At 37.5% G+C, this 24,934-nt stretch overlaps 1 protein-coding gene across 11 annotated transcripts in view; it reads left to right on the forward strand.

Moving 5' to 3' along the window:
- Positions 1–24,934, forward strand: part of DLG2 (discs large MAGUK scaffold protein 2) — an 884,334-nt gene that overhangs the window by 392,280 nt on the left and 467,120 nt on the right. For all 11 annotated transcript variants that reach the window (XR_009454391.1, XM_059708253.1, XM_059708256.1 and 8 more), the window contains exons 7-8: positions 12,511–12,655; positions 14,887–15,025. Coding sequence is in view for 10 of the 11 variants with exons in the window: in XM_059708253.1 (XP_059564236.1) it covers positions 12,511–12,655; positions 14,887–15,025 (284 nt within the window). In the remaining variant the exon portion in view is untranslated. The remainder of the gene's footprint in view (positions 1–12,510; positions 12,656–14,886; positions 15,026–24,934) is intronic.

Here is a 24,934-nt window from a genome sequence, read left to right on the forward strand (position 1 = left end):
GATGCTCCAACCAACTGAACCACACCAGCCAGGGCTATAGTATTCTTGATATTTATTTGGTTTTAACTATTTTCCATGTACTTTTAACAGTGCTTTTCGAATGGCTTATTTTATATAAGCAAAAGGAAATGGAAGTATAGAGAGACTTACTTGCTAACTGGTCATATAGTTAACAATGGGCAGAACTGGGTTTCAAATCCAGTCAGTCTGGCTTGCATCCATGCTTAAAACCACTAAGCATGGTCTTTGCATTTGTTTCCTAGAATTTGTCAGTCAGTTCTTTCCTTCCTTTAGTTATCATTCAGTCATTTCATTAATTCCTTTGTTTAACAAGTAATATATTGCACACCTTTGATTTCCCAGCAATAGCCAATACTCAGAAAGCAACTCTGGCAGGAAAAACATATGGCAAAAAAAAAAAAATTTTTTTAAAAAGTAGCATTAATGACTTTAGTCAAAGTTTCAGCTACGAGTTTTTGGCTTTTTTATTACCTGAAGTTAGTATCATTTTATTTTCTTTTTTAAAAACCACTTTATTGAGGTATAGTTGGCATGTAAAAACTGTACACATTTTATGAACACACTCCATGAGTTTAGGGATAATTATACACTCATGAAAATACCACCATCATTAAGGCTATACATATATCCATTACCTCCCAAAGTTTTCTCTACCCTTGTAATTGTTATTGTTATTACTGTTATTACTATTCTTATTAATATAATAATTATTATTTGTGTATATATGTGCTAAGAACACTTAACAAAGATCTAACCTAAGTACATTTTAAATATATAATATAAGCACTATACTTAATAATAGAACTACCATTTTTATTCTTAAGACTTTCTGAATTTTCTTGTTTGTTTGCTTTGTTTTGTTGCCTTTCATGTAAGAGCTGGTTCTTATGAAGTCGTGTCTTTTGAACCAGAACAGTGTTTTGGGGATGTAGGCCCTAATAAATTCATTTCAAGAATATAAACTTTATTGTTTGTTGACTTGGGAATGAAATAAACTGAGAAATCCATCTCCTATATAGTGCTAAATTGAAATGAAGAGGACAGTGTCATTCTAAACTAATGACTGCCATAGATGGTTATGATGTGACCCAGGACTCATCATTCTTCTATAAGAGTTTGGTTGTAGACAACTCTTCTGGTATTTCTTCAACCACTGCTATTGAAATATCATTCTAGATGTTGTGTGCTGATTTCTTAGGGTTCCATTTAAATTTCTAGCTTTATTTTCAAATTCTTATAAAAACTTGAAGTCTAAATAATTCTGTCAAAGGATTTTCCAGGCAGCATGCTATTATCTTATCATGATTTTCTCAATATTCATTGTAGATACAATGATTTCAAAAATAGCTGTGACATAATCCTTAACTGATTGAGTTTTTTAAAGAATAGCTTTTTAAAAAAATGAACCTTCAACAATAATAGGCCTCTCCTCTCTTATGTAAGGAAAACCTAATTATTACTTCCAAGGCAACTGTCAGGCTGAATTTGGAAATGAAAGAAAATGATTCATTTTATAATATTCTGAAAGAAAAATTACCATGAGGGAGAGAATAAAGAAAATAATCATGGGAGCTACCCCAAAAGACCAATTATCTTGTTTCACCCCAAAAATATGTATTAATGCTCTCCCTCTGTCATTTCTTTCCACCTCCTCTTCCCTGTACTAACCTACATTCATGTCTTTTTATATTCCTCATCTTCTACTCTCCTTCCCCAAAAGAAATATGAATAATTTAGGTTCTGTGATTTACCACCTGAACCACACTCTATAGTTCTCTCTAAATAGCTATTCTTTTTTTCTAAAGTAATTTGTACCACTTCTTAGGAAAAATCCTCCCTATAATATTCATTCATATTTCTGTAAAGTAAACTGATCTGAAATAAATCTCCTTTCATTTCTTTAGACTTTTGTGGCTGGATCACCGCACTTCAGAAAGTCTCACAACATCTGCCCTTCAGTGAAAGCAATGAAACCACAGTGCTTAGAACTACTCTTTTTTAGACTCTCAGCAATAACCCTTCCAGTTTCTGTACTGAAATAGCTGAATTATACCATATTTATTGGGTACATTTTTACCTTATGTACTTGATACATCTCAGAAATGAAGTTTCTATTTTAGGTATTATCTTGTTCCAACTCTTTTTTGGGACATCAGAATCCCACAGAATAGTAGGAAGTAGTCTCTCACCTTTGCTAGAACATGCTAAGGATGGGGAACTTAATGCCTCCTATAAGCTATTCATTATTAGATACTGACCATCATTAGCAATTTTTCCTTAAAATTACATCAAAATACATGTACCTATACATTTCTGTCTTTATTCATAGTCCTGTCCCTTGAAAAGGTGAATACTAATTTCTCACCCACATTTGTTTGAAAAATTATATCTGTCACTTCTTCTCAGTCTTTTAAGATGTTTTACACATTTTTCTCTCACTCTTGCCATAACTTTTTCCACTCCTACTTATCTATATATATAAAAGCCTAAGCAACCAGCCAGTAGCTATGACTTGCACTGACCACTAGGGCGCAGACGCTCAAAACAGAAGCTTCCAAGTGACAACAACTTTGCAGGGTGCCCTCTCACACTCCAGGACCCCTCCAGGAATATCAGACTGCTGGTTTTGGCCTGATCTCCACAGAGCAGGCTGAGGGACCCCACCTGCTGGAGGGATTCTGCTTACTCTGCAGATGCCCTTCGAGCCCCAGCGCTGCCCCAGGTGCAGCCGGCCAGGGGGGGACTGCTGGAGGTTGGCTCCAGGGTGTATCTGGCTGATCGCGTCCAGTTCTACCCCACCAGCCACCTTCTAATTAATTTACTTTAATGTGCACGAATCCATGCACCAGGCCTCTAGTCTTCTATAAGTAGATTACCCATTTAACGAGACATCTTTTTCTTTCTTAATATGTTATTCCCCCATCTGATCTTTACATTATTCTACTATAAGAAAAAATTATCCTGCCTATCACATATGCAATAAGCTTCTTAGTTTTTCAGATAAGTGTTTAATGTCAGATCTCTCTACTGTTTCTTGGGTCAACCAGATATTCTCTTATCAAAATAATAATTTTTAAATTTTTTCTGCTGCTTGACACTAATCATTCACTAGAATATTGCTTTGCTTATTTGTCAAATGACAATGACATCTGATTTTTGCAGATTATACCAGTAGCTTCATTTTGTAATCTCAGACTGAATAGATTATCTCCTGGCCCTGAACTTTATGGGACAGATGATCAGAAGTGAACAGTCATAATTTTCAAATTCTTTCATAGATTTTTATACACTGGTTTTTAGTAAACCCTACCAAGGAGAAACAGAGAGCCACATATATTACAGAAATGCGATGTCCTTCATCTTTTCTTTCACAAGGCCGGAAACTTTGAATCCAGGGTCATCTGTATGTCTTCTCTATAGGGATACCCTGAGCCATTAATTGTCAAAGCCCCTTGTAATTTAAACTTCATCATCTTAGTCTCTTTTACCTATAACCTCTGCTTGAAGTTCAAAAAAACAAGCACAGACAGTGAGAGAACTTTTATGAGTCTGTATGGGTTTGTTTGCTTTTAATTCTTCTTAAAGGGAAGCACTAGATAAGGGAAATGGTAACACAGGAATTGAAGTAGGTTAGAAAGACAATGGACCCTGCCAAAACCGGTTTGGCTCAGTGGATAGAGCATTGGCCTGCGGACTGAAGGGTCCCGTGTTCGATTCCGGTCAAGGGCATGTACCTGGGTTGCGGGCACATCCCCAGTAGGAGATGTGCAGGAGGCAGCTGATCGATGTTTCTCTCTCATCGATGTTTCTAACTCTCTATCTCTCTCCCTTCCTCTCTGTAAAAAATCAATAAAATATATTTTTTTTTTAAAAAAAAAAGAAAGACAATGGACCCTGAGATAGGATAACTGGATTCAAGTTCTATGCAGCTGGCACTATGCCTAATTGACCTTGGCAAGTTACATACATCTTTGGTCTTCTGTGTTGGTCTCTTTACCATGGCAGTGTTGCCTTAAGTCAGTGCTTCCCAAGTGTATTTCAAAACACCAGTCTCATTACTGACTGTGTCACATGAAAAGGATCGGTAGTCAAATAAATTTGGGAAATTCTGCAACTTGTATCTCATCTCTCTTGTAAATTCTCAATGAACTTAGCACATTAAAGAGTTTGTGAAGCCCTGCGCAGTCAAGGAACTAATTTAACTTGGGATAATACTATAATTTTCAAATGTATTTTATTGTGGAATTCTTTTCTTTTGGGGAAGGAGGTAGTTTCTACTCTTTATTTTCTTTTTAAATTTTTTTCAATTACCGTTTACATTCAATATTATTTTGTATTAATTTCAGGTACACAGGATAGTGGTTAGATAATTGTATACCTTACAAAGTGTTCTTCTGATATTTCCAGTACCCACCTAGCACCATACAGAGTTATTACAATATTTATAATTTTATTCCCTATGCTGCACTTTACATCCACATTACTATTTTGTAACTATTAATCTGTACTTCTCAGTCCCTTCACCATTTTCACCCAATCCCCCAAAAATCTCCCCTCTGGCAACTGTTGGTCTGTTTTCTGTATCTATGAGTTTGTTTCTGTTTTGTTTATGGAACCCTTTCCTTAAAGTAATTTTTATAAAACACCTATAACTAATGGTTTGTGGAGTGTACCCTGGGATGTGCTATCTCTCATTCTTATTCCAAAATTAATATCCCACGGTAATAGGCAGTAAATGGATTTAGGGAATGTGGATGGAAACAATACAATTTTCTCAGCGAGTATTAGCTATAAGGACCTAAATTATTATTTTGGGGAGATTTATAAAATTGCTTAGTTTCATTCAAATAGTAATAAGAAAATTATCTGAAAGACGATGCAAATATGTAGACATTTTCTGAATTAGTGAACTTGCATTCGTTAGATCAAACTTAGATAAGAACCAAAAGCTGTACTCTCTGTGCACATGGCTGTTTCCTACCACCAACACCCTGCTTCCTCTTAAAAATATCTTTCACCTGCTGCATCCCACACGGTCTTCACCCCAACACTTGAGAGCTGGATGGGGCAGTCATTGCTATCATTCTTATTTTCTAGAAAAGAAAGTTGGAACTCGGAGAAGACAAAATAATTTCTAATATTGCATAATTACTAAATTATGAAATTAAGTTCAGACCTAGAGATCCATGTCCTAAAACCACATTCCTTTCACCAGTTTACTCAACCTCTCTGGTTCTCAATCCTGGTTACACATTTGAATAGTGTGCTAAGGTTTTGAACTCTGTGCATCCACAGGCTTCAATCAACCCTGAAGAATCAAATCAGGATCTCTGGGGTAGGAGCACACTTTATTTAACACAGGTCTTTTTTAAGCTTTCCAAATTATTCTAGTGTGCACCGAGGTTACGAACCACAGTCCTACCTTTACCTAATCACATCCTAGCCGCCTCTGCTGCTGCTTCGCTGCTTCTCCTGAGGGAGGCTTTGGTGGAAACGCCCATTCCATCAGCTGGCACAGCATCACTGAGCAACCTCCAGCAATGGGCTGACAGATATTTACAAATGTCCATCTTTAAAACTCTGTCCCCTGAAGTTGGAGTCACTTCTGAAACAGCACAAGAAAAAGAAGCTAGATAATTATTTCTTGGACTTCCTTCTAACTTGTCACAAATGAAATAATATTACAATGAAATGCAATTGCAATGACATTTTATGTAAGGTTGTTTAAGAACATGCCCCATCCATAAAACATAAAAAGTTGCCTTTGATATATGTATATTTCTCTACTTTAAATTGCATACATATATAACTATGCTAATATATGGTACATATTTAAAACATACACTAAAGTGGAAAGATTAAGATCAACGTGATAAATATTAATAGAAGTTCAAATATTTCTTCCTGTACCCATTGAGGTCCCAGGGGTTCATTGTGGTGACCACTGCTATAGAGGAAGCTGGAGTCAATCAACACATCACTGTCAATCTCTCTCTCTCTCTCTCTCCCTCTCTCTCTTTCTCTCTCGAAATAAGATTAAGAGATGCATCAATAATTAATGTAGGAAGAAGAAATGTACACTGTTGGAGCTTTCATCTTGTTTCTTATAAGCTGATGTGACCCGGTGCTCATGTTCTGTGCCAGCCTTTCATCCTTATATCCTATGCCTGACACAGAATGGGTGTCCAATAATTGTGTTGTTGGTTGGATGACCTTCATTCCCTATCCTTACTTCTCTGACCCAACACAAATGTAAAATAGAAAGTCAGTTCAAATGCCTCATTCTCCCTATAAAATGGGGAATTTTGATCACTTTTCCTTTGGTTATTTTTTAACTTATTTAGCTTATGATTTCAACACTGATGAAGTGCCTAGTATTTATAGTGTATCAGATGGAGGGGGCGTGGGAGAGGATGCAAAGATAAAAACTATCTAATCATTGCCCTGGGGGTCAGTCTCTGAGGTGGGAAGAGGCACTGCAGGATGAAGTGCTGTGGAAGGGGGTGATCATTTTCACAGAAAGAACCCTGCAAAGAAAGAAACTATTTCCATTAGCAGGATCGGCAGAAGCACTATGTCTGATTATGATGTTTGATTACTATTTATATACTGCTTTTTATTATACAGTGTTTTTTCAGATTCATGGTATCATTCCTTTCTTGTAAACACAAGTAATCAACCAATAAATCAGCATCACTCACATTTTACCTATAAGAAAATGATCAGTAAACATATTAACTGACCAAAATCCATGAATCTGGGAATTGAAACCCAATTCTATATTCAAAATTACTCTCATTATACCAAGTTGACTTTATTTCTAGAAACACCTAAAGTTAAAACATGGCAAATTATTTTTAATAAATGTTGGTCAATTCACTGGGCATGAAAAATCACCTTCCTTCTTTCCCATTCCAATTTCCATCAACCATGAGATCTTGCTGTGTGTGTTTCATCATGACGCCACTGCACTTAGTTTATGTTCTTTCTTATTTAAACTTCTATTCTTGCTCATTTAAAAAATAGAGTTAATTTCATTAGCAATAACTAATACATGCTCATTGCTAAAAAGAAAAATAAGAAAATATTTATTATTCAAAGTTAACCATTATTAGAGTTTCATATTTATTCAGTTATTTTTAAGGCCAATTTTTCCATAAGAATTAATTTCAATATCCCACCTAGATTTTAATCTTTAGTTTATGCATATTTATTTTTATATCATTGACATTAGTACATTAGGTTGGTCTCCTTTTAAATTTATCATATGATCTAGTGATCAACGACTTTGTCTCCTTTTTAAGAAGTTAACTTTGGAGTTTATAATATTTTTAGTGTTCCTAGAGTCTCACATTGCCTCATAGTTCTGGGTAACTTTTACATCCTCGATCACCTCCCAGTTTGTCCCACCACGTTGGTATTCCTGAACGAATACGGGAAGGTCAGGGTCTCGCCATCAGTACTTGTGTCATTCCTCCTTATTCCCACCCTCTCATGCCCCCACACCTCCTGTCTTTGTACCATCACATATACAGGGACAGGGTGTCCCCCCAAAAGTACATACACTTTAACAACTGGTAACTCTATTGATGTTTCTTTCTTTTCTGATTTAACCCATTGGAATTAATAATTATTCAAAATGTGTATACATTTTGTGGGGACACCTGTATGTGTGCTTACACTTATTTGAATTCTCACCACACTTGCCAAGTCTGACAAGTCTCCTAGCACCTCTTCCTTCAGCTGGTTTGCCCTCTTTTATCTGCATCATCCTCAGATTCAGAGCTCTATCTGAGAGGATGAGTCATCTCACCTCCAACCTCTCTTTTTGGCCTCAGTCCAGGGTCCTATTGCATATGTCCTAATGGACATGCTGCACATATGTGTTCCCCCACCCCCCACCGTGTAGTACACACTCTATGGAAATACTTCATTCAGATGCACATGATTTTTTTTATAAAACCAGGCCAGTTGCTCAGTGTTCACCATTATAGGCAGATACTCCGTGCAAAAGAAAAGAAAAAAGACAATGAAAAACAATGACAAGAGCAACTAGCCAATCAGTATAATATCCCTTCTCTCTTTGTACAATCAGCTCCAGCTGTAGGCCCTTTATCTTGAGGGTTCATAGAATGCACACACGTAATTAACCCAAATAAACCCACATTTGTAAAAAACATTTTGAAGACTTCAGCACAAAAGAGCAATTTTTGATCCAGATCCTGTACTATTCTGATTTAAAAAAACAAAACACACTCACACACACAGAAGCCTCATCAACAGTACCACAATTAAACTCATCAGTTCACAGATGTTTACAGGAAAATGCTCAGCACAAAATTTCACCAAGAATTTCTGTTTCCTGGGAAAAGGGATGGATGATGACAATAGTAATGCTAATAAGAGCTACCATTAATAAGTACTTCAGTGCACCTGTCACTGTACATAGGTCAGTGCGTTTAAATCCGGTGATTCTTATCATACCTATTTACACATGTCAAAACTGAGGCCAAGAAGGTGAGATAAGTTTCCCAAGGTCACATAGCTAGAAAGTGCCAGGACAAGGATTCAGATCCAGGTCTGTATGACACAAAAGCATGTGCTCTTAGTGATTGCGTCCTGTTGACAATATCACAACACTCATTCCATGTCTAAAATCTGTGTAAATTTTCCAATACTTCCTTGTCACAAATAAAAACAGACTGACGTACCACCATTATAAATTACTCCCCCAATATCCTCTCTTTCCCTACTCCTCACCCCCACCCAGTCCTCATCTGCTTTCTGGTCCAAAGATGTTCCTTTTCTAAGAGTCTGTCAGCAAAATCATTTTCAGAAAACATGCTTGAAGGTACCATTTTCAAGACTGTTTCACTGCCCACCTTAAAAATGGCAAAAATGCAATTTAATAAGCACTAGCCACATCTCTTTTTCGCGGGTAATCTAATGAGCTGTGTGCTTTCTCTACCCTGGGGAGAGAGACAATGAGTCCTTGTCGAAAACAGAACTCCTGTGCCCGTATAATCTAATCCAGGTGGTTTTTAGCCTTTGAGTCTTTATTCCTTGACTTGTCATCCCCTCTGTGTTATGCCAACAAATTCCTCTTCCATTTTGATTTATCAATATACAGGGTCCCCCCTCACAAAAAAAAAAATGTATACACACTTTAGTAGTTGAGAGCTCAATTTTGAAAATGAAATGTATTTTAATAAACAGGGCCTTTATAATTATTCCAAGTGCGTGTATACATTTTTGGGGACACACACCCCATAGGTGATGCTGGAGCCCTTGGTCACAATATTCACAGCCACCTTAAGTAATAATTTTTTGAGATAAAACATCAACTTAAATACACATTTTAAATTACTGTATCATGAGCATCATTTGTAAATAGTCATTATTTAGGTACAAGTGATACTGCCCTAAAACAAGTGATCAAATATATAAGAAGGTCTCAAAGAGACAGATATACTAGCTGTTATCCATTGTATTTATTTACCTTTTAACTATGTCAGTGTATTTGGATGACGCAATTTAGTCACCACCATATTGAGCAAGAAGTATAATGATTACTCAGGCTTATATAACACTTTGGAATTTATGTTACTTCTATATGTAAACTTGGAAGGAGACTCTGTTCTCTTCAAGGGAGAAAGAATAGATGATGTAAGCCCTGGGTTTCAATGAACCAGCACTCAAGGGCAGTCTCATTTTTGTTTTTCAGGAGGACTGTAATCCAACTGATGGCTTTGCCCTTTGGAGGCTGTGTGGCCTCTTTGTTGCAAGCTAGCCTCTTTAAACATCGGTTTTTCTCATCTGTAAAATGGCCCTGATTATTCATGCTTTCCTCACGGAGCTATAACCAGGATCAGTTATATGATTTATGTCAGAACTTATACACAGTACACTGAAAACATGTGACATGCAGATTTCGAATAAATGTTAGCTATTGTTATTATTACTGTTATTTTTTTTCTCTATTACATAAGGGCTGCCATGATCAACTGTGTTCCCATACCTGCAGTCCCTCTACGTTCTCACTTTTCTGCACGGATACATTCTATTCATTCATTCCATAAACAACTGTGTCCTTAGAATGTATTAGAAAGTGAGTTACAGGGGAGCTGAGACCTTGTCTATCTAGAAGAAGAAATATACCGTAGATCAAGCATGTCAAACTCGTGACTCTTGGGCCACATGACTTGTTTATTTGGCCCATGTTAGCCTTTGAGTTTGACATGCTTGCCGTAGATGAATAAAGTGTGCTCTCTGGTGCCAAATTGACTGGCTTTTAATTCTGCCTCTACCACTTATTATATCAATGACTTTGGGCAGATTCTTAACCTCTTGGAGACATGCTTTTCTTATCTATATAATGAAGGTAGTTCTAATAGCTACCTCATAGGTTGTTGTGAGGTTTGATTGTTTCAATATATGTAAAATAATTTAGAATAGTGCCTGATGTGTAATACAGGCTATAGAAGTGTCTACTGTGATTGTCATTCTTATTGTTTATTGCTATAACTCTAATACATAAAAAAGTGACTGACACATAATGGGTATTCAATAAACATTTGATCAATGAATGAACAAGTGCTAGACATTAAATGTACAGAAGAATTTAAGAGAATGTTTCTTATCTAGGAAAAATCTACAGGAACATATGGTGAGGCTTACAGCTTACCAGAGAGTTCACAGTCAGAATTCATACTCATCAGTCAGGTTCATTTCCCTCTGGTTCCAGGGTCCCTAACTTGGGCTACACCACCAAGGATGCACTGGTCTTTGGAATTTATATAACAACATGAGGCCAAAAGAAAAAGGCAATGCTGAAAGGTGTTTGTAACTAACTTGCTATTTAGATAGCACAGAGTATATGCAAGGATCCAAGCTTGGCACATTTATTTTAATTCTACATTATTTCAGAATCATCTATAATAATAAAAATGTAATATTCTAATTAGACCAAAGGTCAGGGGTCCTCAAACTATGGCCCGCAGGCCACATGCAAATACAAATATTGTATTTGTTCCCGTTTTGTTTTTTTTTTTACTTCAAAATAAGATATGTGCAGTGTGCATAGGAATTTGTTCATAGTTTTTTTTTTAAACTATAGTCCGGCCCTCCAACGGTCTGAGGGAGAGTGAACAGCCCCCTGTTTAAAAAGTTTGAGGACCCCTGCCAAAGGTCCTTCTAGACGACCTTCCAGACGACCCCCTGGATGAAGCCGGGGCTGTGAGGGAAGCCCGGGTCCTGGGTCCTGGGTGCCAAAGGAAAGCTGGTGCCAGCAGCCAGGGGAAGGAAGGCCTACTCTAGCACGAATTTCGTGCATTGAGCCTCTAGTATCATAATAAAAGAATAGCCAAATAAGGATAACCTAGGTACTTAAAATACTTCCTGAATATTTTAAAACCATTGAAGAGAGGTACTGCAGAGAACCACTGCAATGCCACTGCCATGGAGTGATAACTGCACTTGTAACCCAGGCTGTTCTGTCCAATAAACAAAGAGGGGCTGCTGTTCAAGCCACTGGCAATAGGGTACCCTTGAACTCACTCACCTGAAAAGCCCTAGGCCCCCAACATGAGCACTCTTTCCGTAGAAGACAGATTCATGTTAAATGGGACATTTTTATGGGAACAATTTTTAAAGTAAGAAAAGCCAAGTTTGGTGAAGTTGAGGAAAATAGGGGCTTTCCAATAGTTAGTGTAAGAGTAAACTGGTCCATGTTTCCAGAGAGCACTTTGGGAATAGGTATGAGAAGCCTTGTCATATGGTTTCATGCAGTTTGGTCCAGCAATTCTACTTGTATGATCTATCTTGAAGAAATCAGCGAAGTTGTACACAAATATAGAAAAGGTTTACTGCAACATCACTTCTACCACAAAAAAATTAGAAGCAAACTAAAGGTGCTTCAGTAAGAGATTAGTGAAATCATTATGTTTTAGTCGTGCAAGACAGTGCTCTGCAGAAAACAAAACTCATGTTACTGAAGTACATTCAAAATATGGACAAGTGCTCACTGTAGATTTAAAAAGCAGATTCCAAAACAATGTGTATAATGCAGTCAGAATTGTCTATAGAAATACAGTATATCGAAATAGGGAGATTGCGGATAATTTTTTTTTTTTTTAGTTCAATGAATATGTATTACTTTTGTAGTCACAAAAATTATAGCATAATAAGAAAGACATTTGACCACTGCTTTCACTTTTCCACAAAGAGTATTCTGCTTGCTGTTATAATGTATTGCTTCATCACAGAAAAAGGCAGAAGCAACCTTGTTTTTTAGCATCAATAGCTGTATCTTACCTGCTTTGGCTGATACCATTAACCTATCTGTTCTGCCAAAGTATGGAATAGATACTGGACTGTAATCATTGCAATTTATTCTTGAAATGAGGTCAAAATTCTATGTATCTTCTTGCCTGAGTATTTCCCTTCACCTGCAGAGTTTTGACTCTAACATTGAATTTTTTCACCTCTCAGGTAAACAACTACAGTTTAGAAGAAGTAACACACGAAGAGGCAGTAGCAATATTGAAGAACACGTCAGATGTAGTTTATCTAAAGGTTGGCAAGCCCACCACCATTTATATGACTGATCCTTATGGTCCACCGGATATTACTCACTGTAAGTACCACCCTCTGTGTCATCTTCACATAGCATGCCAGGTTTGTGAAATTGGAATTCTGCAAAACTTGGCAAAGGCCTATGCTTGCACCTTCCCATTTGTTAAGCCTGTGGAAATACTTCAGAGGGATTCTGTGCTCTACTCCCTGGTTGCCTAGTGTTTTGAAGGTGAGACACCCTGATGATTTGGCAGGTCTGCCACTGTGGAAAGGCTTAATAATGTATGTTGTAGACAGTGTGGTTACAATAACATAGGAGCAACACATTTTTAAGGGCTATTTCTTAAGTCTCTAATGCATAATGGCTCTCATGCCATAATATTTTCTCTTCCTAGTTCAAATCTATATAATAGCAGAGTGGAAAAGACAGGCTGGCAAAATAGACCCAGGAAAATACTATGCTTCTTCTTGGTATGGGCGGAGGGGTGGGGGGACTTATATTTGGTGAAATTATGTTCTGTAGTCACCATCATCATAGCTCTTACCTTTACCTGATTTTGTTATATTGGTAGAGAAGCCAGACAAACTTGTTAGTCACTTAGGCAGTAAAGGTGGGTTGAAGGTAGGGATTTCCAGGGCAACAACTAACTATGAGATGCTGTGCTGGCCTGTCTTTTCTAGAACTCTTCTTAATAGGTCAACAAGAACTTTACCTAAAGTTCTGTCTTAATGGACCTAATTGTGAAGCAATTCATCTTTTTATTGAGTTTAAGGGACAGTTTTGTTGACATCAGTAAGTTTTCTCAGATTTTGAGGACCCACTTGTAAAGTTAGGAACCCAGAATGTCTGCAGGACCTGCCATTAATGAGTACTATGGTCTTAAGCAAATCGGTTAACCTCTCTTAGATTTAGATCTTTCTCTTGAGAGAAATTTACAGGTTGAATAATTTTGTTACCTGCCCACTACATTAGCTATTGCTTTTCTTAATGGTGATTCTAAAATGACTTGCCCCCAGATATGTCTTTTTTTTCAAGCAGGTAGTAATCTGAGATCAGCCTCACCTTAGGATATGAAAGAGATTGAACTTCAAAGTGTTTCAAACTGGATGAACTTAGAAAAATCAGCCTTGATACTCTGTGAGCCACTTCATGAGGGCTTATAAGGACAATGCAAAAGAGAGAAAAGAGAGAAAGCAAAACTTGCTATTCAAATAAGAAATATGTATTGAGTAACTTTAATATGTACAAAACACCTTGTGAGGTAATAGGTGATTTACAAAGGAGATACCACCATGGCTTTCATTGGAAGGAACACTAATTCAGATATATAAATAGCAGCAACATATGGCAAAATAAAAGGATGCATAGGCCAGGAAAGAGGTAAAAAATATATATCCTTTGGGCATTTAAAGGAAGGAATATTACCTTCATTTAGATGATTTAAAAATATGCAGAAGGTGGCATTTGAAAATTATCCTGGAGAATGGATGAGATTTCAACATCAGAGATGGGGTAAGAGGCAGAAATTGTTGCAGTGAATAGAGTGGAACAAAGGTACAGATGTTGTGAAGGACAGACAGGCTTTGTTTGAAGGCCATAGGACATGTGGAAGGGAGATTGGAAATGGACCAATCTTGTAAGAACAGTGAAAGGGAGAGGAAATATTCAATACTCTCCTGGCAATTAAGAGCATTTCAGCTAGAGAACAGCATGATCAGAGCTGGAATTCTCAATGTGTAAAATGGAAAGAGGAGGACAGGGGACCCAGTAAGGAGGGGTTTTCAGTCTCCCCGAAAGGAGATGAATTAGGGTGGGTGAATAGAAAAGAAGGCCAGAGTTCTTAGTCTTCCTGAGCTGTGAGTACAGCAGATTTTTGATTAAAATATCTACAAGAACTTGTTCTGAGGAACCTTCTGCTTTTGATGATTGGATAGTAATTATGTGAAAAGAATGTGAACTCTGTCCTTAGAAAGCTAACATTTTTATTTCAGCAGAAAAATTAATCATCATTCTGGAAACATGTGTGCTCAATCTCTCCTCCAATTCTTCGCTTGACCTAATTATGCTAACAGGGCTTATAGTATAGCTGCTATTATATCATTCCAATCCTAAAGGTCACTTTGTGCTCATACATATTAAATGCCAACAAACAGCACCCGCCCCCTCCTGGAGGACAAGAAAATCCTTGGCATGTAGCGAAGCCTTTCTGTTTTTAACAAAACCATGGCATGAGACATCAAATCACCCACATAACAGGGTTTTTTCTTTTCTTTTCTTTTTTCACCTCGTAGCTTATTCTCCACCGATGGAAAACCATCTACTTTCTGGCAACAATGGCACTTTAGAATATAAAACCTCCCTGCCGCCCATCTCTCCGGGAAGGTACTCACCAATTCCAAAGCACATGCTTGTTGAGGACGATTACACCAGGTCAGATATGCTTGTTGGTTGATTGGGTTTGTGGTCATTACCAGGAAGAAACTGCATTTGCCTAATGTGTCAGCTGTTGCTTTGGGGCTAACGGAAATGTCTTAGCGCCATTCAAACTTATGATAGTCTTGCTTCCGGTGGAAATCTGCAAATACGTGTCACCATGTGTCATTGATCCCTGTTAGGAAGCAAAATCGCAAATTCTTTGTGGAGAAATAGTAATATATACTTATCCATCACTTTGCAAGTTTTAAGACTTTTAATATTGGATCCTACTGGGGCTTTATAGCCATACTGTAAGAAAGGTATTATTACTTCAGGAGGGAGGATGGTGCTGAGAGTTCAACATACCAATATTGCATGTCTGATGAACGGAAGAGTCAGAACTGAAACTCCTATCTTTTGACTCTAAACTCCGCCTCTTGCCACCTATGACCACCCACAAGTCAATGGAATTGGGAAGTCAATTAATCCTCCTTCTAATGTGATAACTACAGGTGGAAAGGAAAGGAGTGAAATTAATCACAAGTGGTTTAAATCTAATATATCCTTTTAATCCCCATGGGGAACAGGATGGGATTTTAGAACAGAGCACAGAGTCACGTTGCTAACCCCACGAAGTAAAATCATGGTTAGCCAGCTTGCCTCTGAAGGAGTCAAGTCTGACAGTTCACAGAGAAGACCAATCTTTAATCATTACTACTAGGGATTCAATAAATATGGGTTAATTAATAAATGAATGGGTAGATAAAGATTTTTTTTAAAGTGTACATTTTTTCTTCTATATCTTTAAATATTTTTGGTCCAAAGTAATCTATGCTCATTGCATTTAGTGAAACAATACAAAGGTACTCAAGAAGCAAAACGCTGTCCACAAATTTTCTCAGGCCAACCAGTCTCGAGGTTCCCACTGTGACATCCTGGCATGAACCATTCACACCTTCTCCGCGTTTATATCCATCCGTAAAATGCAGACTCAGATATGGGAGGGGCTCAACACTGTTTTTACAAAAGAAGTTCATATTTAACACATTGTTCTGCAACGTGCTTTTCTCAGTGAACAATACTTTTTCCCAAAATGAGATTACATATAGATATGTACATATTTTTCTAAAAGTGATGTGTAAAAACATTAGAGATGAACTCTTTTAATTTTATATTCGGACTATTTAATGAAGACATTTGTCAGTCTTTCAAAATGGTCTCACTGGTACCCAGGCATGCTTTGCTATTTCTTTTCAAATGATTAAGCACTTTCCATTTATCTTGCAATTTCAGGTTTGCTGAAGTAGCTTCTTAGACCTATAGCCACGGAATGGAATGTTGAGATGCTGCAAAAGTGCATCTGTGTTGTAAATCAAATATAACTTATCCCCATGCTGAAATATCTGATCTCCATGTTCTTAATTGAAATGAGGGCTGCAGCAAAGTAATCCTCATGGCTCTCCAAAGAATTCTGTAAATTTAGGCATCTTTATTCACTAGAGTAATGATCTGTTTGCTCTCATCCTATCTCTAATATTTAATATGATTTTAATTCAAAAATATTTTACCTTACTAGGCCCCTTAGTGAATTAACATTATGAAACCCCCTTTATAATCCACACTCTTTGCTAGCTATTTTAGATATATTATCCATTTAATCCTCCCCAAAACACAGAAAGGAGGGCTTCATTCCCATTTTAGAGATGTAGAAATTGAAGCTCAAAGGTGTTAAAGAATTTGCTTATGGTCACACAGCTTTTAAGTGGAAAACAACTGGATACCCTGCAAGCTTTATCATCCTGGCTAGAGAGCAACATTTTAATTTTCTCATTTAAAACTCTGCTCATTGTAGAAATATATGGCTAGAAAGGGATCCAAGAGTTTTGGTAAACTCTAAAAACAAATGTGTCAGGATTGAAGCTACTTCTACCACTGGCTAACTGTGTGATGCTGGGCAAATCATTCAACCACCTCAAGCCTGTTTCTTCATCAGCATAATGGGAATAGTAATCACATCACCTCAACAGGTTGTTGTAATGATTAAGTGACACAGTGCATGCAAACAACTTATAACACTGCCTGACACAGTGAATATTAAATGAATGTTATCTATTTACTATAGCTATACTTATTATAATGTTTAATGGACCTAAAATGTCACATGTAATATTTTAAATTATGCTCCAGGAAGAGAATCCGTTTCTTTTTATAGTGATACTAGAGGCCTGGTGCACGAAATTCATGCACTCAGGGGGGGGGGTGTCTCTCAGCCCAGCCTGTGCGCTCTCACAGTCTGGGAGCCCTCAGGGGATGTCCAACTGACAAATTAGGCCTGCTCCCAGTGGGAAGCGGGCCTAAGCCATCAGTCGGACATGGTTAGTGCTGCCACGGAGGTGGGAGCGGCTCTGGCCACCACTTCTGAGATCGCCAGCTGTGAGCCCAGCTTCTGGCTAAGCAGTGCTCCCCCTGTGGGAATGCACTGACCACCAGGGGGCAGCTCCTGCGTTGAGTGGGATCAGGCCAAAACCAGCTCTCCAACATCTCCCGAGGGGTCCTGGATTGTAAGAGGGTGCAGGCCAGGCTGAGGGACCCCACCAATGCACAATCGGGGCTGGGGAGGGACACCGGAGGGCTCCAGGGCATGTCTGGCCCATCTCACTCAGTCCTGATTGGCCAAACCCAAGCAGCAAGCTAACCTACCAGTTGAGCGTCCACCACATGGTGGTCAGTGCACGTCATACCAAGTAGTTGAGTGATCTTAGCATATCATTAGCATATTATACTTTGATTGGTTGGACAAATGAGCAGACAACAAAACAGTTAGCACATTAGGCTTTTATTATATAGGATACCCCAGTATCTTACTTCTTGCCCTGCCTCCTCACTTGTTCTCTGGCAAGACAACCTCATTTGTAACTCTGCAAAATCTTCTGAATGGCTGGTGCCTGGCAAACCTGGGAAGTAAGTTATATCAGCACACGCACAACTCCAGTGCTCTCTCACTACTACCCCGTCCTCTCACAGGTGCTCTGCACTGCCGGCATTGCCACGGACCTCAGAAGTATTTGCTCAGAGGAAAATTCACTGCCTCATTCATAAACATTTATTGAGTACTTCCTACTAGGCAGAGAGCACTGCACTAGGAATGTAAATGTAAATAAGAAAAAAAAATATCTCTAAGAACTATCAAATTGGGACAAAAATATATTTAAACGAGTGAATCCCCCAAGGGCTGTTCCCTGATATTGCAGGACTCTTCTATGAAGTTTCTAAAAAGCTTACCTATTAATTTTTTTTTAATCCAGAGATTTTATATTTTGGTATCAAATGCCATTTCTTTTGTGATGGCTTATTATATCCTTACTTAGAAAATTAAAAGTTGGTATTTCTACATTAGTCCTCACTTTTTAAACATAAAAGGTCTGTAAAATCCCAATGTGTGGGAACTCCTTAGAGCAGTGGTTCTTACCCTTCCTAATGCAGTGACCCTTTAATAAAGTTCCTCATGTTGGGGTGACCCCCAATTTCATTGTTACAAATTGAACATAATTAAAGCATAGTGGTTAATCACAAAAACAATATGTAATTATATATGTGTTTTCCGATGGTCTTAGGCGAACCCTGTGAAAGGGTCGTTCAACCCCCAAAGGGGTTGCGACCCACAGGTTGGGAACTGCTGCCTTAGAGAAACAAACAAAATTAGATCAGTTCTATGAAGTGTTCTTATGTGGCTCTAGCAGAGTTCCCTAGCACCACAGGAGGCACTTCATAAATATGTATTAGGGAATTTGAGTTTTGCATGAATGCCACAAGAACAGCCTATGGCATCAGAGAAAGTGTTAAAGATGAGATAACTCTGGAGTTTGAGCTTGAAAAAATGTGTAGGCATTCATCAGAGAGTCAAGATATCAGGAAGGACATTCGGGTAGGGGATAGCAATGCGTACTCAAGGAAGAATGAGAAATAGAATCTAACTAAAACAACTATTACAGTTTGAAATGCAAGGCTCATAAAAAGAAATAGTACCTCTCTTTAAATTATCTTTATGTCCCTATCCTTTCTCTCAACCTAGTTGTAAGGTTAAAAATACATTAAGTGGTAAAAACAAAAAGACTACACTATGCATTATTAACACTAAGTGCTGTAATGTATACTATTGCCCCTATATTATTTATATCACATTCTTATTCTTGATTTTTTACAGGAAACAAAAATGAATTTAAGTCATTACTTTATATGACACGGTAAAGAAATAGCACATACAGAATTTTAATTCAGGTCAGTCAGCCTATCTTTAAAGGCTTCGTCTCCATATCCTGACCTCCTGTGTCATGCAATCTCTTTCCAATGAGAAATGTGGGATAAAGAGAATGAGTCTCATCTCAGGAGGCTAGGTTCTAACCTCAGTCCTACTACTTGCCTAGATGACCCCGAACAAGTCATTTAATTTCTAAGAGTCTTGATTTTCTCATCTATAGATTTTGATAAAGGATCTTCTAATTTCTTCATAGAATGATGAGGTTCTCATGTGATAATATGCGTGAAAGTTGTCAACTTTAGAGGGCTATATAAAATTATTATTTAATAGTAAAATTATCAAGATATTATAATAGCTTATATTTAATACCTGCTTTATACTTTCCTAAAATAGTAAATAAAGGGAATGAATCTTTAATGATGGGACTCAGGCTGATGGAGAAAGATTTCTGTGAAAAAGGAATGTTCAATAACCTATAAAACCTTACCAAATTGGCAGCCTTTTATTTCATATGCTCATAATAACTTTCTCTGTTATAAGAAATATTTCTCTATTTTATTCATTCTTCACTTTTGTTGAAAAATCTCATAAGAATTTTTAAAGGATTTTTATTACAATGACTTAGCTGGAATTCTTCAATAAATCTCTTTCTTACTGTTTAAGGAAATGTATACCTGAGTAAACTAGGAAATTTTGTTTTTATATTGATTTATGAAAGAGAGCATAAACAAAAAGTCCTTGGGTAAAATTCTCTTAGTAGAAAGCCAGTTGAGTCCCCTATAAATCAAAGTGATGTAATATTCTGCCCTTCGATGTTTGGAAAAGAAAGCTATTTCAATGATGCTGAGATGGGTTTATAGCACAGGGAATTATAGACTATCACAATTGGAAGGGCCAAAAATGAATATAGAGTCTAATCTTCTTCCAGTTGTTAGGTAAGGAACACAAGGCCCAGCATGATTCATTAGCTATCCTAAGTCCCATACTTGTAAAAGATAGAATCTGATTTAGAACCCATGTCTTCAGACACCCAAACTAGCACTCTTTCCATTCCTCTCAGATGATGTTCACTTATTTTTTCTTTTTGGGTGAAGTCAGAAGGTAACAATTACACAAAGCTACAATTGCCCAGACAAGTAGCTCAGTGGTTGAGTGTTGATCTATGAACCAGGGGGTCATGGTTTGATTCTGGGTCAGGGCACATGTCTTGGTTGCGGGCTCAATCCCCAGTAAGAGGCATGCAGGAGGCAGCTGATCAATGATTCTCTTTCATCATTGATGTTTCTATCTCTCTCTCCCTCTCCCTTCTTCTCTGAAATCAATTAAAAAAATATATTTTTAAAGCTAAAATCAATCAATGATCATCTATGAGCAGTACCTACAATTATGGATCCCACTTCTACTGAGCCAAGTCTTCTCTGGTCACCCAGAGGAGACACAGCTACACACCTCTCCTCATCAGGCTAAATATGCTCAAGATATACAAATAAATCATCGGCACTAAAATGACACCTAAAAATTTGGGGATGCAGAATAAAACTACTCTTCCTAGATATGGGGACAATTTCCCAAGTTATGAATGTGATAAATGTCATTATGAAAGCCAGGGTTCTAAACCATAGCTGTGATTGATATATTATTTCCCAGTGACAGGAATCAAGTTGGCCTGACCCTAAACTCGGGATACCCAGGTGTCTTTCTGATTTGTTCCATGTATTGTTCCCTCACCTAATTTGGTTGATGAATAAGCGAAAGCTAAATAAAGTCTTGGGAAAGATTTCTTGTCCTCAGAAGCTTTCAATGACCACTCTAAATTGTGACTTCAATGTTGACCAGTTTGACTTCCCTATTTACTAAATAAATATGAACCCATCGGACTAGATTCTGTCTCCATTCTATTCTCCCCAAATGATAGAACACTAGCTTACTGGATATAGTATCTAAAATGCATTCCAGTTATTTTTCTTTCTTTCATTCATTTATTTGTTTAATCATTCCATCAATATTCAGTTTCTACCATGTGTCAAGCACAGTTATTAGTGACAAAGTTACAATGGTGAACAAACCATATAAGATTCCTCTCCTTATGGAGTTTATAACCTAGTGTATTGAATAAGAGCTGTACAGATAAGTGAGTTAACATAGTGGTAAGTGTTATAAAGAAAATAAAGGACTAATGTGATAGAGAGTGATTGGGGAAGAGAAGAACATTAAGTAGGATAACCAGGGAATTCCTTTCTGAGGAGATGGCATGTGAACTGAGACATGAACAAAAGAAAAAAAAAAAAGTAGTGGTATAAAGTTCAGAGAAAGAACATTCCAGGGAGAGAAAATAGCAATAGCAAGGCCTCAGAGTCACTGAGGCAGGAATAGATTTAATGTGTTCCTGGAACATAAGGAAGTCCAGCTTGGCTGAGAAGAAATGAAATAATTAATGGGAGCATAGCAGAAAATTAGGTTAGAGAGGGAGTCAGGAGCTGGACGACACAGGACTTCGTAGGTAAAGATGAAAATGCATAGGTTTTATTTTTAGTGCATTCGGAATCCAATAAAGGATACTAACCAGGAGAATAAAATGATCTGATTTTATTTAACCTCTTGACTCCTGAATGGAGTAGAGGGACTGTTGAAGAAAGAGGGGAAAGTTTATGGCAAATGAGACTGGAGGAAGGACAGCAGTGGACTACTGACTATTTGCACACCTTGCATCACCTACGGAATAATCTTTCAGGAACAGAATAAGTGTTTGCCATGGATACTGATTATTTTCCTTTGGTGTTTACCTTTGTGTATCAGAACTGGTTAGAGGCTAGACCAGTGGTTCTCAACCTGTGGGTCGCGACCCCTTTGGCGGTCGAACGACCCTTTCACAGGGGTCGCCTAAGACCATCCTGCATATCAGATATTTACATTATGATTCATAACATTAGCAACATTACAGTTATGAAGTAGCAACGAAAATAATTTTATGGTTGGGTCACAACTTGAGGAACTGTATTTAAAGGGCCAGGAGGTTGAGAACCACTGGGCTAGAGTGGTTTCTCAAATGTTTCTACCATGTGCCCTGAGGCCTCAGAAAACGTACCTGTTCTTCTTTGGATCCAGGGTAGAACATGAAGCTTTCTGTCAAAGCATGAAACAAAAAAATCTTGTATTTTCTCCTAGAAGCTTAAAAAATATCTTTGTTTGCTTTATTGTGAGAATATTTTAATTAAGCATGAACTTATTTTTATCCAAAATCTTCAAGTGAAGGCGACACACCAGGTAGGTTTTTTTCTGGGGATACTCAGTCTCTGTCAACTACCACAAATCCCAAGGTGTGTATGAGTGCCCAAACTTTAGAAGCACTGAGCTAAATGACCCGAACTTGCCAGTTATTAACTCTGTGTTAAAGAAACAGCCCCTTAATTATGGCTTAAGGTTTAGGTCTCCATTCGGACAAGCTCTTACAGGATTGGATAACACCTTCCATCAGCTTCAAGTCTGGGCATGGGCTAGACTCTCTTTTCTTAACTTATATTTAATGAGTTAAACCATTTCTGGATGAACTGGAAGTTTCTTATTCTGACACAGGAAAGAAAGCTTTCTAACATGCATTTAACTATAGTAGAAAAGAGCTGGGTGTGTGCCCTGCACAGACCTCCAGCCCTGCTTTAGAGTTAGGATCAGAATAGCAGAGTGATTAGCACCCTGCTCAAGGTGCCACCTTGACCCCTGCCCAGCTGTGTGACTTTGGGTAAGTTATGTAACTGCCCTTTGCCTCAGTTTTCTCATTTATACTAGTAAAAGGAGCTGAATAATACTTTTGACCTCTCAGGTTTATTGTAACAATAAACTGAGTTAATGCATGTGAAATGCTTGGAAAAAAGTCAAACTCAATAAATGTTAGCTATTATTGATATTGTTTAAAGCAAGGCTTTAAGATGAACTACTCCACAAATAAAGTCATTTTTTTTGGTATACATCCTCCATGAAGTGAAAATGTAGCCAACAGCATTATACAGCACCCAAAAGCAATCTTCCGTACATACTAACATACATTTTTTCAACTTAGTTATATTATAGGGCATATTAGAACATTTTATTACAGGAAGTCATTATAGCCTTAATGCTTTATTAAAGGTCTTTATTTTTATGGCTACAACAAATATCTAGTACCATGTACATTGACAATCCGATATAAGGTCCATTCTGGCCTCTGTGGGTAACTACAATCATCCTCTGGGTAATTATTTTTTATTATTGTGCCCTATTTTAGTCATAGTGGCTCCCAACAACACCATGTTGCTTTCCCTTTTTAAAAACATCTGCAGAACATGGCATCAGACTCCTCCAACCTTGATAAAGTGGATTCAAAACAAACAAATCAAAGATTCATCAGCAATGTCTCCGAGTTATCTGCTTTGCTATGCACTTCATGCCTCCTGCTTTCCCCAGTATAGAGTGTGGCATTCATTATAATGCCTCTTTTGAAGCAAAGTGGAGCAATGGGAAGGGGCCAGTGGGGCAAAACTGGTGAGACAGATGGAGGATAAGCCATTATGTGGAAGCTTCAAGGGGAATTTTCTCTTTATTGATGGTAGCTCCACACAGCCATTTAGGTTAACTTACATCAACTGTGAGGCATGACAGATAGAGCTATCCCGGTAGCAATAGAGTGGGCATGCTAATGGGGAAGTTGACAAATCTTAATTAAAGGCAGCTACCCAAATATGTATTAAAAAACATGTTAAGCTGCTGTTTGCTGTCAGGGAAACAAATTTAATGTTAGAAGAAAAAAAAGGAAACAGTAATGAGGATTTTAAAACTATCTTTTCTAGGTATTTATCATTTCCTATGCACCTAATAAATTAGCCAGACATAAACACACAACACTAGGCCTTATAATTTTATGGAAGACGGTTATTGCACATCTATAACTATTGTTGTTTAATCAATGCTGCAGTCCATTTTAATAGAATGAGTTCATCCATGGTCTTCAGGGCTGGTTGAAGAAAAAAAGGATAAATGATGGGCAATGGAGAATTTTGGAGGGACCACTATAGAAGCAATCAACTATTAATTGACCCCTGTCCCCTTGATTGCAAGTAACGACTATCACCGACACAATGTGTAGCTTATTTCTGACCCTTATCTGTATGATATTGAAACAGGGTGTATTTTATGACTCAAGACTAGGAAAATCGACCTCCTTTTCTAGTTTATTTTTACATCCATGTTTCAACAATGTAATAGTAAACAAAAGACAGCTGATTCGTAATTGTCCACATGTGGATGTATAATTTGAAAATTACTAATGACAGTATTGTAATCCCTGAGTGACTTCCTGCTGTCTCCTATATCATTAACTGCTGTGAGTGAAGTTACCCTATTAATATTAATGATTGCCTTCACAAAATATAAAGACATTGTAGGATATAATTATTACATTCCAAAGACTTATATTCTTTTATGTATTTTTACTGACTTTATTGGGGTTACACTGGTTAATACATTTATATAGGTTTCAAGTGTTCAATTCTGTAATACATCATCTGTATATTTTATTGGGTGTTCAACACCTCAAGTTAAATCTTCTTTCATCACAATTTATCCCCTTTTTACCCTCATCTACCAAAGACTTATATTCTTATATATTATAGACTTGTAATTACATAAGTTTTGGG

The sequence above is a fragment of the Myotis daubentonii genome, chromosome 9, assembly GCF_963259705.1.
Source record: "Myotis daubentonii chromosome 9, mMyoDau2.1, whole genome shotgun sequence".
NCBI classification, from domain to species: domain Eukaryota; kingdom Metazoa; phylum Chordata; class Mammalia; order Chiroptera; family Vespertilionidae; genus Myotis; species Myotis daubentonii.